This window comes from Lineus longissimus, chromosome 13 (assembly GCF_910592395.1).
Source record: "Lineus longissimus chromosome 13, tnLinLong1.2, whole genome shotgun sequence".
NCBI classification, from domain to species: domain Eukaryota; kingdom Metazoa; phylum Nemertea; class Pilidiophora; order Heteronemertea; family Lineidae; genus Lineus; species Lineus longissimus.
This window is the reverse complement of record NC_088320.1, coordinates 9,109,174-9,123,806: the sequence shown is the minus strand read 5'-3', so window position 1 is coordinate 9,123,806 and position 14,633 is coordinate 9,109,174. Positions and strand designations below refer to the sequence as shown.

The 14,633-nt window shown below is 42.7% G+C and overlaps 2 protein-coding genes across 2 annotated transcripts; both read right to left on the bottom strand.

The window, feature by feature from the left end:
• Positions 1-8,459: 8,459 nt before the first annotated feature.
• On the bottom strand, positions 8,460-9,326 carry LOC135498386 (uncharacterized). The gene has a single exon (XM_064788643.1). The coding sequence runs from the start codon at positions 9,324-9,326 to the stop codon at positions 8,460-8,462; it is 867 nt and encodes a 288-aa protein (XP_064644713.1).
• Positions 9,323-11,756, bottom strand: LOC135498385 (uncharacterized). Its single transcript, XM_064788642.1, has 3 exons — positions 10,647-11,756; positions 10,252-10,330; positions 9,323-10,152 (listed from the first exon to the last, which is right to left on the bottom strand). The coding sequence occupies exons 1-3, from the start codon at positions 11,754-11,756 to the stop codon at positions 9,323-9,325; spliced, it is 2,019 nt and encodes a 672-aa protein (XP_064644712.1).
• Positions 11,757-14,633: the final 2,877 nt, after the last annotated feature.

Genomic DNA, 14,633 nt, shown 5'->3' with positions numbered 1-14,633 from the left:
GTTAAGAAACGTGCCATAGTTACATAAGAAACATGCCACAGTTACACTCAAATGGCCAATTTACACCATTTGACCTCTGTGACCATGACAAGTACGTCAAATCAAAAACCTGTATCATTTGTGATGCATCCTTGCTAAGAGTACCTAGCATAACATCTTTACCAAAACGAATCAGTAATAAGCGATATATGGCACTTTTCAAAATTTTGCTTTGTGGCCCCTTGGTGGCCAAGTTAAGAATCAGATGGGACTAAAAATCAGTGTCACAGGTCATCTGACCTAGGAGGTCATGTGTACAAAGACTAAAGTTCATAGCTTTAGTGGTTAAGAACTGACCATAGATACACACAAACAGCCAATTCACACTATTTGACATCTGTGACCTTGAAAATTAGGTAAAATCAAAAACCCGTAGGATATGTGATGTATCCTTGCTCTGAGCACCTACCATGAAAATAAAATTGAAAACAAGACCCTGGTTGCCAAGTCGAGAATCAGATCAGACCGAAATTCGATGTCCGAGGTTATATGAGGTAGGGAGTCATGTGTACCAAATTTCAAGTTCATAGCTTTATCGGTTAAGAAACGTGCCATAGTTACACTCAAACCGACAATTTATGCCATTTGACCTCTGTGACCTTAGGTCAAATCAAAAACCCGTATGATAAGTGATGTATCCTTACTAGGAGAACCTACCATAAAAATGTTATCAAAAGCAAGTCACTCACAAGAGAGATATCACACTTTTTAGGTTTCCACTTCTGGCCCTCTGGTGGCCAAGTCAAGAATCAGATAGGACAGAAATTCATCGTCAAGAGGCAACCTGACCTGGGGGTCCTGTGTACAAAGTTTCAAGTTCATAGCCCCAGCAGTTAAGAAATGTGCCACTGTTTTTGAAACAGGATACGACGACGGACGACGACGACGGACAACGGAGACAGCGGTGTTGTATAGACTCCACTACGGTGAGCCAAAAAGGGCCCAAGGTGTCGGTCAGCCAAACCACCCCTCAGTACCAAAAACATTGACCAATACGCACTGTAGTAGAGGTGATATACTATCAAATAAAGTCAAAAACTAACCCCTATCCCTATACTGAATTTTATAATTCATGTTTCCGTAGCATCCTCCATAGCTGGTCTGGTCCCTCCCTTGGAAACCCTACAAAAACCCCCAAAATACATCGAAAAGACGAAATCAAACACACAATGGTGAGAAAACATGCGTATTGGTCATTCTTCACAGCTCTGCGGTGATAACTGATGACTTAATGGCGATTCCCCATTGTGGCGTGTGATTCAAATAACATACGAAATTAGCCGTAGGTGCCCGTTTTCAGATTTTTAAAAGGCTACGGCGTACTCCGTAGGTGACCCATTTGGGTTAACAAAGTGGCTGTCGTTTACATGCAGCTTCAGGTGCAACTGTACAACTGTGACGTTGCTCGGGATGCCGAAGTATTGCCTCGAACCGAGAAATTCAAACACGGCTGGCAGTGTGCCAAGTTACACTTTTACCCAATACCGCCAAGTGGTGAAAAAAAATCTAAATTAATCTATTTCATTTCTATATCAACACCTCAATATTATGCAGACCTCTTCAATTTTACTTCAAACTTCTTTCTGCTGGAATAAAGAGACAATATTTTTGCTGCCACCTGGTGAGCTGAGTTTAAATCGAATAGCACTGAATATATCATGGGCAGTTTTTACTGAGGGCCAGATTTGAAATGCCTAGGTCTTACGGAACAAAATGCCCTATTTGTCTACGGATGGATGGATGGAACGACAAACACCATTCAAATAGCTATTTGACTAGCTCAGCTAAAGAATAACCACAATAATCAACAATTGACAATGAATATACCTTAGAAGAGAATTTATCATTTATAATTTATATTTAAACAAATTATCTGTTTATTTCGCAAGTCTCATTGCATGCAACAAAATTCAGATAGCAAATAAGCATGCGCCAATAATGTCCCGGTTGTTGCCCTCTATCACACATCGTTATCTGTTTGGTATACCTCGAAAACAATAGCTGGAAGCCAAGTTGCTAATCCTTTTGCTCTACATCCGTGGTTTTGACTACAATGTTCAGGAGAGTTGTGGCCAGGATCAAATCTGCTGCTTACTATACATGAATTTTATCAAGCACAATGATACACTACCTTCTCTCAAACTGACAAGCCACAATAATTCAAAGACTTACTTGAAAAGCAAAGAAATTGCTAAAAACTCTATTCTAGTCGTCCACTCCTGAAATACAAGAATTCGAAGACTTAAAAGAGGTATCAACTCGTACGAGGCAATCTTAAAGGGAAGCTAGGGGAATAAATTGATGCAGCAAAATCAAATATTTTTTTAAACAAATTCATACCAAGTTACATGACAAACAAATACTCTACACCAAGGATGTGATGAATATTCCTAGATAGTGCAGAAAATTGCATTTAATAAGCAGTTTGCGGGGGTAGCCATGTTTGTTCAAATCTCCCGGGCGAATGACGTCATGGATGCAGTGGGTTTTTTTCATCAAGGCGAGTACTACTCGTTTCCACTAAGTTTCCCGACCTTTTTCTGCCCTGGTACCCTGGCTCAAATGCATAGGGAACTAGACCTGCTCGTTCTTCTGCTGATGCACGGTTGTAATCGAAGGATTCATCGCCGGACGTCAACGAAGAACCCAAAGAAATCGAAGAACTGTCATCTGTCATTCCAAGCATTCGCCACTGTTCGAACAGCTGATTGTCACAATGGCTGCATCCATGACGTCATTGGCTCTCCGTTTGGAGGAGAGACCAGATTAAAATCCACCAAGATGGCGGCATACTTGATTCAAAAATAAGCAATTAAGATCATCCATTTCACTCATTAATATTTGTTTATTTATAAAACCAAGAGCCACAGTTGTTTTTAAGAAATTGCAGTTTACGTAGATGTTAAGGTTGTAACTGTTGGTCGAATGGGGAATCATTCCCATAGCTTCCCTTTAACTCCTTTCGGGACTTGTGTGAGCAATGCAAGTGTTTACGACTCGTTGTCAGGCCATGTATGCATTCCAATACCAAAGCTGTGTTCAATTGTCCCTTCATTGATGCAAAAGGCATTTGCAGAACACTCTGAATAAACTCATTTTTTATGAGATTCTTACTGGGGATTCTTCTTGGCTGATTTCTAGCGTGTTTATGATTATACACCATCTCGTCTTCGACAAGGACACACTCAGCAAATCAGCATTGAGCTTTCCTTCGTTTCATGAATAAGCAGATTACAGGCATGTTTGTTAACATTGTAGTCATGATGTGATTCTTTCACAGCATATCAGATATGATTGGGCCTATTATGTTTCTAATTAAGGCTCAGTTTTTATAAGATTCAGACACGACAGGGCCGAAAATCATCAAACTGCCAAAAGGCACAATAAGACCTACCACCCAAAGATGAAATGCCCAGCATCAATGGTTACGAAGATATGCTCCCGAAACTAAACAGACAGACAAATAGATAGTTGACACCCGCTTCCACAATACTGATCAGAGGTAAAAAGTAGCTTCCATTGACTTAAATTTCTGTCATCATTAAGAGATGCCAAATATCCCCCCCCCCCAAAAAAAAAATTGGTTACAAATTGGAAGTGTCCACAATAAATATTTTATGATTTTTATTAACAGTGATCATCAGATATTGCCCAAAGAAGTTTTTCACATGAAGTGCCCGCCAGGGCCGAGCACGGATCGAAAAATCATTGAAATGCCAAAAGGCACAATGGCATTATAAGACCTTCATACTAACCCAAGACAAGAGGCCCAAGGGCCTGGCGCTCAGCTGAGTTAATATCATTAATATCTTCCCGGTGTTAAGTTCATTATGCATGAAAATGGCATGCTCCATGGTATTTGATATCCTTTTGCGTTCACTACGGTACCAATGTTTTTGGTTGACATAATTATGCCACTGTTCATTCCTCAATCCTGACCATAATTCGGGTGAAATCGTTGTATGAAAATATTTACCGAAACATGAAGTTTATGCCATGAATGAGGATACTCATTGTCATAGCCTCGTTTACAAGTACGAAGTATTTTCCCGCGAATATTCAAAACTGCTTGGCTCCTTGCCAGTTAAATAACATGTGACTATACACAAAATAGAAAACTTTGATGGAAATTGTAAATTATTTTTTTATCTATCAGGGGACACAAGCTGATGATGATCAAATAAATCATTCATGAGAAATCGTTTTGTTGCTGAAGCTTGCATGACGAAGTTAATGCTAAACTTTTTCTTGTGCTCTACTGCGCCACCGTAGTTTTCTATTTAGACCAGCGATGACGTCATTTCTGGTGATTCCCTACGTTGTCCAATGAGCGCTTTTTAAAATGTGCCATTTGGTATTGTACAGTATGCAATGTATTTTTTCAGCGCTGCCAGTTGCCGAACAGAATGCCGTAGCTCCCTCAATTTCCAATCAATTTTTATGGGAGTGACATTATTGTATTGCTTAGAATGTCTACTTTTTACTCATGAAAGAATCGTAGAACTAAAACTTAATAGGCGAACAGAATCATGCCGATTCACTGTACATACTGTGGGAATTCTCCACTTCAAAATACATCGGCGATGTCATCGCGAACAGAGCATGCACTTCCGATATCGTTTTCACAGAAATGTGGTCAAATTTTCAAGAACTAATTTCTGAAAGTAGTCCCTAAAGTCCTTATGACTACCACTGAAACGAACTGGTGATAATATCGCCTACCAGACTACTTTTTAAGCAGAAAATTGGGTACTTGAGTGTCATTGAGCTCCAAGCCTAAACAACATGCCGCCATTTTGTCTCCGCTTCGGTATTTCGTACGCCGCTTATAATGCACCTTCTCAATTAAAACCAACATAATAAGGCCTTACATCGGTGATTGAATAGGAACACCACACAAAACACAATAAAATGGGGGTACAATCGATTACGAAGCTGAAGTGAACAGTGATTTATTCCTGGAGCTACTGCTTTTGTTGTGCAGCTGCCATGTTTTGAGAACTGGCAAATAGGAGACTTCATTGATGGCTGACGTCATCGGGCGGGAATTTGAATCGGCAGGAATAATTAAAAGGCAGGTAGCGCCCTCTCCTGTTAAAATTTTGAATTTTTTCTCAATAAAATAGATTTTCAAGAATTTTATCTTAATATTAGAGCATATTTCGACTAATTCTGCTGCTCCTAGGCCGATATAGGCCAGTTTCCTTCATGCACTCTCGCTCGCAGGAAGTAGGTCGAATGGCGACAAATCTTGTTTTGAAAGTAGAGTTTGACCAGAAGTATCCAGAAATGCAAAATTGAAGTCTCTAGGTCTTACGGTTACAAAATGTGCACCATGGGTTTAACCGATGGACGGATGGATGGATGGATGGATGGATGGATGGATGGATGGATGGACAGACGGACGCCACTGAACAACTTATTTGACAAGCTCGGCTGACTTAGTCAGCTGAGCTGATAAAAAATGCTTAGCATTTATGGATACAAAGATATGCTCAGGAAAAGTGCAACAGACAGACGGACTGACGACGCTCACCTTGACCTCACCCCCCAGCCTTTATGGGCTGAGGGGTAAAAACTTAACAGATGCGAATACAGATGTTTTTCTAAGAATCAGGCACTTAACCAAACTCTTTCAGCCTCAAGGCCCTTTTTTCGTGAACCCAAAGGACTGCGATTCTCACCAAAAATGCCAAAGTTCACCAAATCATAATTTGAAAACTACTCACCCTATTGACGAAGGGCAATAATTATTTAATTCATCTTATCTTCTACTTTCAAATGATGTAAGAGTGTTCATGATACAGTTTGAGTAATTTTTTGTAATTGTCCTCTAAAAATAGTCATCCAGATTAAGAAACATTGTACATGTATAGTATCTAGGTCAAACCAAAGTCGGTATGACATGTGATGTATCGTTGCTTGGAGTAAGTACCATAAGAATATCATCAAAACAAGTGCCTAATAAACGAGATATTGCACCTTTACCTATTTTAGTTTTGGCCTCCTGGTGGCCAAGTTGAGTACCAGATCAGATCGAAATTCGGTTCCGAGGTTACATGACGGAGGGAGTCATGTGTACCAAATTTCAAGTTCATAGCTTCAGTGGTTAAGAAACGTGCCATAGTTACAATCAAATGACCAATTTACGCCATTTGACCTCTGTAACCTTGAAAAGCAGGTCAGATCATAAAACTATATGATATGTGATGTATCCTTGCTAGGAGAACCTACCATAAAAATGTTATTGAAAACGAATCACTAATAAGCGAGATATCACACTTTCTAGGTTTTCACTTTTGGCCCCCTGGTAGCCAAGTCGAGAATCAAACTGGACTGAAATTCAGGGTCAGAGGTCAGCTGACCTAGGGGGTCCTTTGTACAAAGTCTCAAGTTCATAGCCTTAGGGGTTAACAAACTTTCCACAGTTACGCTCAAATGGCCAATTTACACCATTTGACCTCTGTGACCTTGATAAGTATGTCAAATCAAAAACCCGTATTGTTCGTGAGTTGTCTTCACTGTCTTCATTCGTTTTCGTAAAGATGCTTATTTTAATGATATTGTTGGGCAAATAAACGGAAAAAGGCGGCTTTCACAATACGTTGATGTTCTTTCTATTTAACTCTTAAAAACACTTCTACATTGGCCGTGACGGGCCGAAGACAACAATATCTTCTAAACATTCTCCCCTTTCTCGATATGTACGGATGAAATCCAGTGTCATATCGACAGTCCAAACAAAACATCTCCCAGAGTACAAACTTATCTTACCGGTTTAACGGAGCGAACTATAACTCTAACTAAACGTGAACTAAAAACGCGAACGAATTTGATATTCGCTGCGAAAACTTCTGAGTTTCTCAATACAATGATCGAATAGTCCAATGAGGAACCTAATAGTCCGAAGTCCTCAATACAAGCTGTATGTACGTTGTGGAAGTGTAATAATGTCGATATTACTGTTCTAAGTTTCACCAATAATTTCGCTTTCACGAATTTGCGAGTCTACGGATTAACGAATGTCTTTGGCGCGCACACAAAAGTTTCTCACATCGCAGTCTAACTAACGGCAACTGAATAACTGATAGCGCAAACCTATAGCGCAACATTCTGATCTGAATACGTAGAACACAGTCCAGTAGCGCACACAAGTATACTAGTAGCGCAGGCAGGAAACACCACGAATATCCAAATATGATACAAAAGAACGATTCTTTGTATCACGCGATTAGCTAGTACTAAATAACTAATATATAGTCCATATTTGCCAACGATACATCTAGGATCCTTGAAGTCATGATCATCTACCAGTTTGCCTCAAAGCGGTATCCATCTCCTTGGTTGAGTTTCAATGCCCGGCTATGCAGACTCTAGAGGACAAAGTCTGCTGATAGGTCGCGTTCTTTCCGATCTGCACCTTGGCCACCCTGACATGGCCATCTCCGCCAGGACAAACTTCAACAACTCGTCCAAGTGGCCACTTTCCTCTGTTCGTGTCCGGGCTGATGACTAAGACGATGTCATCGACATCGATGTCCTTCACCTCCTTGGCTCACTTGTTTCTCGAATGCAGCATCGGAAGCCACTCTTTCATCCAGCGCCCCCAGAAGTGCCTAAGCAATCTCTGAACGTGTCGCCATCTCTTCCTTGGGTTGTAGGCAATATTGTCTGCAGCTTCAGGCGCGAACTCACCACCAACTTGACCATGCAACAGGTGGTTCGGTGTCAATGGCGTATCATCATGAGGGTCGGCAGACTGGTAGGTTAGGGGCCTGGAATTTAAGACTAACGAAACTGACGAAATTCGTTCCATTATCTGAGTACATCTCCAACGGCACCCCTCTTCGGTTCACCATTCGGTTGAAACAATGCAGTAACGAATCTGTGTCGAGACTAAATGCCATTTCGAGGTGTACTGCTCTGGACAGGAGGCAAGTAAACAGGCATAAGTAGCGTTTAGTACGGACCTTGCCACGGCCCTGCTTCGTCAGGTAAGGACCGCCATAATCCACTGAGGTTCGTGCAAAGGCTCTAAGTGGTAACCTAAGTCTAACTCTTGGGAGTGGCGCCATTAGCTGTGTTGCAGCCTTAGCTTTTCTCCGTCTGCATTGATAACACGACTTCTCGAACTCGCGGATAGCTTCTCTACCTGCTGGTATCCAATACTTCGCAGATAATGATGCCAAGGTGTGGTTGATTCTGGCTGCATGGTTAGCTTGTTCATGATGAAGTCTTATGATCAGCGTTGTCACCCAACTCTTCCGTGGTAGTATCACAGGGTAATGCACGTCATAAGCGAGGAATTCAGCTTTCTCAAGTCGGCCATTGCTCCCGAGTATTCCATCTTGATCTATTATAGGTCGTAGTCCCAGAATCTTGCTTGAACCTGGTAATGCTTTCTTCTTCTGCAGTGCCTTCTATTCTGCCGGAAAAGCCTCTAGCTGAGCTTGTTTTATTAACTGTTGTTCGGCCTCTTGGATCTCCTCTGCATTGAGTTCTCCATGTCTCCTTTGATCTGCAGGCTGTATGCAATTATCAACGAAACGTTGGACCCAAGCAGAAACTCTGGTCAATCTCACCCAGCTAGAGTAGCGCTCTGGGTTTAATTGCCAGTCTTGTGCAACTCTTTCATCGGCAACTTGAACATTCTCCTCCTTGTCCTGTTGCTGTGGTGCATTCAGTACTGTTACAAAAACTCCATTTGAGCTTTTCTTCCGCTCACTCGATGGCGACTTGTCTTCTCCAATGTTCTGTTCTGGCCATTCAAAACGCTCCTTCAACAGGAACTCTGGCCCGTTCCACCAAAGACTGTTGTCTGACAACTCTTCAACTTTTGCTCCTCTTGATAAGATATCCGCAGGATTCATCTTTGTTGGTATGTGCCTCCACTGTTCTGGGCAGGTCTTAGTCTGTATCTCACCAATCCGATGGGCTACGAACGGTTTAAACTGTCTGCTCTTTCCTCTTATCCACCACAGAACATTGCTGCTATCGCTCCATAAGGTTACATCCTGCATCGGTACCTGCAAGGCTGCGATCACTGTCATAGTCAAATGCAAGTCTAAGGTCGCTCCCATCAGCTCAAGTCTCGGTATGCTGGTTGCAGCTAATGGGGCCACTCTGGTCTTCGATACTATCAGACGTGACATGACTAGTCCTCCCTCATAGGTTGTTTGCTCGTAAAGTACAGCGCCGTATGCATCCTGTGATGCATCTGAGAATGCATGAAGTTCGATGCTCAGCACCTTCTCTGTGGAGTCCAATCGCAGACATCTTGGGATCATGATCTAAAATCTTGGCCTAAATCTTGAAGGTCCGCAAACCAGCTTTGCGCCTTCTGCTCAAGGCATCCAAGATTCCTATCGTCCCATCCAACTCCAGTTGTCCAAATCTCCTGCATGAGTATCTTTCCGCGCACGATGTAGGGCGATATGAAACCCATGGGGTCAAACACTTTGGCTAACTTCTGCAGAAACGTTCTCTTCGTTAGCGTGAAGTTGTCTTCAACTGGTGTGGCTGTGAAAGTGAACATGTCTTCCTTGGCCTGCCAGAGAACACCTAGAGTCTTGGTGGAAGGAAGCTCCCCTTCGTCTAAGCTAATCTCAGCTGCACTGTCTTCTTCAGGAATCTCGGCTAACACAGTCATCGAGTTTGAGAGCCATTTTCTACAATACATCCCAGCTCTGGACCATAGTTCTGCCAACTCCTGATAGAGCTTCACACCCTCTGTATCATTCAAAACGGAGTCCATTGAATCATCCATGAAGGTTGACTTAAGTATGGTCTCCGAGGCTAAAGGAAATGTCGATTTATGGTGTTTGGCATGCTCCTGGGTGACGAACTGCGCAAGGAACGGCGATGAGTTTATACCAAACACTACCCTGTTGAACTCATATTCTTCTGGGACTCTCCATACCTCCATCTCTCTCCATAAAAACCGCTGGTACGGCCTATCCCTGGCCTCAACCTCCAGTTGGAGATACATTTGTTGGATATCTCCGACAATAGCAACTGGTTCCTTACGAAATCGGAGCAGGACATCGACTAGGTCTTTCTGCAGTTTTGGGCCTTGCTGTAGTGTGTCGTTTAACGATATCCCTTCAAATGTTGCTGAAGCGTCGAAAACAATGCGTGTTTTGGTTGTGGATTTTTCTGGCCTGATGACAGGGAAATGAGGTTAGTACCACTTTGACGGTGGCTTTACCTCACTTGGTGGAACCTTGCGTATGTAGTCCTTCTTCAGATACTGCTTGATGGTAGCTGTGTACGCCTTGGCAACCTCTGGCTCCTGCAACAATCTTCATTCTGTGCTTGCAAGTCTCTGCAATGCCATCTGACTATTGTCTGGTAGTTTGGGTCTGCCTTCTCTCCATGGCAGCGGAACTTCATAACGGTTGTCTTTGTAGACCACCTCCTTCCGTGTTGCCGTGCAAATTGCCTTGTCATCCAGTGACATATGACTACTTCCATAGTTTTCGGATTTGGCTCCCGAACTATATATCTCCCAAAATTGCTTCATTGTAGCATTGATCTCATCCAGGACCGTATTCTTGACAAACAAAGAAGTTCCTCTGTTTTTTGTTGTCTCCGCTTGGACACCCTACACATGTCCATCCGAGTCTCGTCTTTCTAGCAATTGGCTCGCCATGATTTCCTGCTATCTCTTTCAAAGAAAAGTGTAACTCCGGGTAGTCGACACCGATCAACATATCTATGGTTTCTCTCCTTCCATGTTTCGGGAATTCAATGTCTTTAAGATGTTCGAACATGTCAACATAACCTCTCCAGTCAATCGCTTTCATATCTCCAGTGACTTTATCGGTAGTCCTTGCTATGATCTTCATATCCATTCGCTTGTCTAAACTCTCCAATCCAACTTCAACAGGTGTTGTCTCGAAGGACTCAATCCTTCCATTGAGTACACCGACAGTAGTCTTCATGACTTCTCCTTTAAGTCCCAACTCTTCAGCTACTTCTGTGTTGATGTAGGTTGTCGTACTTCCGTCATCTAACAACACGTTGACTTTCAAACGTTTCTCTCCGTTCTTCAGAATTACTGGGACAGTCCGAAGAGCAATATACTCCGATTCTTCCTTGTTGTCCGATGTCGTTGTCAGGCTTCCATAATTCTGACTTTTAGGCTTCTCGCCACTTGTGGTAGGCTTTTTCTCTTTCCTTATCTCCCCTTTCGTGGCTGATCCTTCTTCTTTCTGCCGTGGGGATAGGTGCAATAAACGATTGTGAGTTTCTCGACATCCTTCGATTCCACATATGCGGCTACGTTTGCAGTCAACCCCACGATGATTGCTGCCGGACAGACATCTAAAGCAAAGTTTTAGCTCCTTTACCATCTCCAATCTCTTGTCCACGTTTTGTCCTTTAAACTTGTCACACCTCCATATGCCATGTTGCTCTTGACATGATGAAATTGGACAGTCCTTTTTCAAGCCTGGTTTTGCTGTTTCTCCTGGTCCTGATAGTGATGTGAAAAAGCTCTTTTTCCTCTTGTTATCATCTGTTCTGTGTCTCCTGTCGTCATCTGTACTGTGTCCCTTCTTCCTATCATCTGTATGCAATGGACCATCTGCAAATCCACGGACAGCTTCATGAGCTACAACTCTGACTTGAGCTTCCTTTATGACCCAAGCATGGAGAACTTGAATCGATTCCTTGTACTGATAGTCGTCTAGCCAACGGTGATACTCAGCAACCATCTTTTCTGTCATTTTCTTCATCAAGACTGAGTACAACAAACGACTGTCAAGGTCACTGTAGAGACCTGATTCTTCAGGTTTATGACGGTAAGATCCAACAAATCCGCGAACTTTTCCACGTCTTCTTTTAGCCTTCCTGGTCGTATTGGTCGGAAATCATGGATTTCCTCAAAGTGTAGCGCCACCTGTCTCCTGTATCCACCATATTTTCGATCCAATCTATCCTTGGCCGCTTGATATGCTGCTGCCGAGTGTCCAAGATTTTCGATAACCTTCAAAGCTTCACCTTTGAGATGATCCCTCAAATGCAAAAGCTTGACTTCTGCAGTGGCTGGTGCCTTGTCAATGCACGCCACAAACGCCGCCTTCCAACTTTCGTACGATTTCAGGTCTCCGGAAAACACAGGGATGGATACTCTCTTCAATTGACGCCACATGTCCTTCTCGAGCATTGAAGGCTGACCAGTATGATTGTCATGCGTGAACTGCTGGTATCTTGGTTCTTGATACCCGACTCCATAACTGTTGTACGGTTGTGACCAATCACCTTTAACTCTGTTAGGCATCTGGGTAGGATGACTGTATGCCCCATAGTTGTATGGGGACCATACCGGAATACTATCAATATCTTTTCCTTGATATCTGAGGTGCCTACTGTCCTGTTTAGGCTGATTACTCCCAAAGGCCTTTTCACCCATGTAAACTCCATTAGCAGGAGGCTCAGTAACATCACGATTATCAGCAGGCTCTGCAACACGAAGCATATCAGCAGGCTCTGCAACATGACAATTATCAGTAGGCTCAGCAACACGACAATTATCAGTAGGCTCAGCAACACGAAGCATATCAGCAGGCTCAGCAACACGATTATCAGCAGGCTCTGCAACCCGATAATTATCAGCAGGCTCAGCAACTCGACAATTATGGGAAGGCTCCCTGTGACGACTACTCTTAGGCTCAGCTGGACGTTCAAATGGCTGAACCCTCCCCTTGCTTACTGCTACTGTGTCTTGCTTCTTCATCTGCTATGACAGTCACACTTAGGTCTTTAATCTGCTGCGTAACCGTTTGCTTCTGCTGAGTGACTACTTTCGATTGGCTGACTTTATTCTGTTGTGGTAGTGCTGAATCATCTGATTTAACATTAACAGTGACCTTGGTGATATCACTTCTGTCTTGATTGATGATTGAATTAAAACCAAATCCGCCACCAGGCTCATTGTAACCCATGGCCAGCTCACCCTTGGCTATCTCACCAGGGTCTTCATCACCAAAGGCAATCTCACCCTGATCTTTGATAACTGCTGGTAGTTGTACTCCAACATAATCTAGCGTGCGATCAACAGGTGTGCGATGAGCTTCACTCATTTTGTCATCTTGAGGCCTATCTTCTGTTTCGGGTAGGTCGATTTCCGGTTCTTCACATTCATCTATGGTCGGTCTGAAAGGTATACTAGGTGACTGAAATAGTAGACTAGGTATACTAAGTTTCGATCTGCTACTCGACTGTTCTCTTCTTTCCGCAAAATATCGTTCAACTGCATTCTGCGAATCAGCAAATTCTTCTTCAATCTTTTCCATTTCGGCTGTCACTTTATCAAAGTCAAATCTATTTTCCGACGCATACAAATCAGCTAGAGTGTTCATACTGTTCATAGCTTTTTCCTGTGTTTCATCTACTTTACTTGCTGCTGCTTGTTAGACCCGACTGCCTGCAAGTGCAAACAATGCGTCCCCACCATCGTCTGCAATTAATTCTGATAATTGCCGTCTGGCCCTGGTAAAGGCAGATTTTTGCGCCACCTTCACTTTCCTCCACTTTTTCTCGTACCATCCGGAGGGACATAGAATATTTTGGGAGCCCTCAGCGCGCTGAGCGTAGCTCCGTCCTATGTCGTCTGTACTCTCGTATGTACCAGCAGGGGGGAAAGGTTCGATTGGCTGGGGCTTTTTATCTGGGTCATCGCGTCCTGGTTTCTATAGGGGCGTGCTTCGACACTGTACACATCAGTTTCTGTCATATTCTCAGCCATCCTTTCATAAGTACTATACCAAACTACGCTCTGTTACCATTTGTTCGTGAGTTGTCTTCACTGTCTTCATTCGTTTTCGTAAAGATGCTTATTTTAATGATATTGTCGGACAAATAAACGGAAAAAGGCGGCTTTTACAATACGTTGATGTTCTTTCTATTTAACTCTTAAAAACACTTCTACATTGGCCGTGACGGGCCGAAGACAACAATATCTTCTAAACACGTATCATATGCGATGTATCCTTGCTAAGAGTATCTACCATAAAATTTTTACCAAAAAACTAATCAGTAATAAGTGAGATATCGCACTATTCAAACTTTTTGGTTTTGGCCACCTGGTGGCCAAGTTAAGAATTAGACCAGACCGAAAATCAGTGTCACAGGTCATCTGACCTAGGGGGTCATGTGTACCAAGTTTAAAGTTCATAGCTTTAGTGGTTAAGAAACGTGCCATATTTACACACAAACGGTCAATTCACACCATTTGACCTCTGTGACCTTGAAAAGTACGCCACATCAATCTGATTTTTGTCAACATGTAGAGCTACGTAACAGGTGTCTACATACCAAATTTAAAGACTATAGGACGAATAAAGACAAAACGTGCCACTATCGGTGAAATTTTAGTTTGACCTCTGTGACCTTGAAAAGTAGGCCAAATCAAAAACCCGTATGATATGTGATGTATCCTTGCTAGGGGTACCTACCATAAAATGTTTGTCAAAAACAAATCAGTAATAAATGAGATATTGCAAATTTTAACTTTTCGGTTTTAGCCCCCTGGTGGCAAAGTCAAGAATCAGACCGGAGCGAAATTCAGTGTCACGGTACATATGACCCTG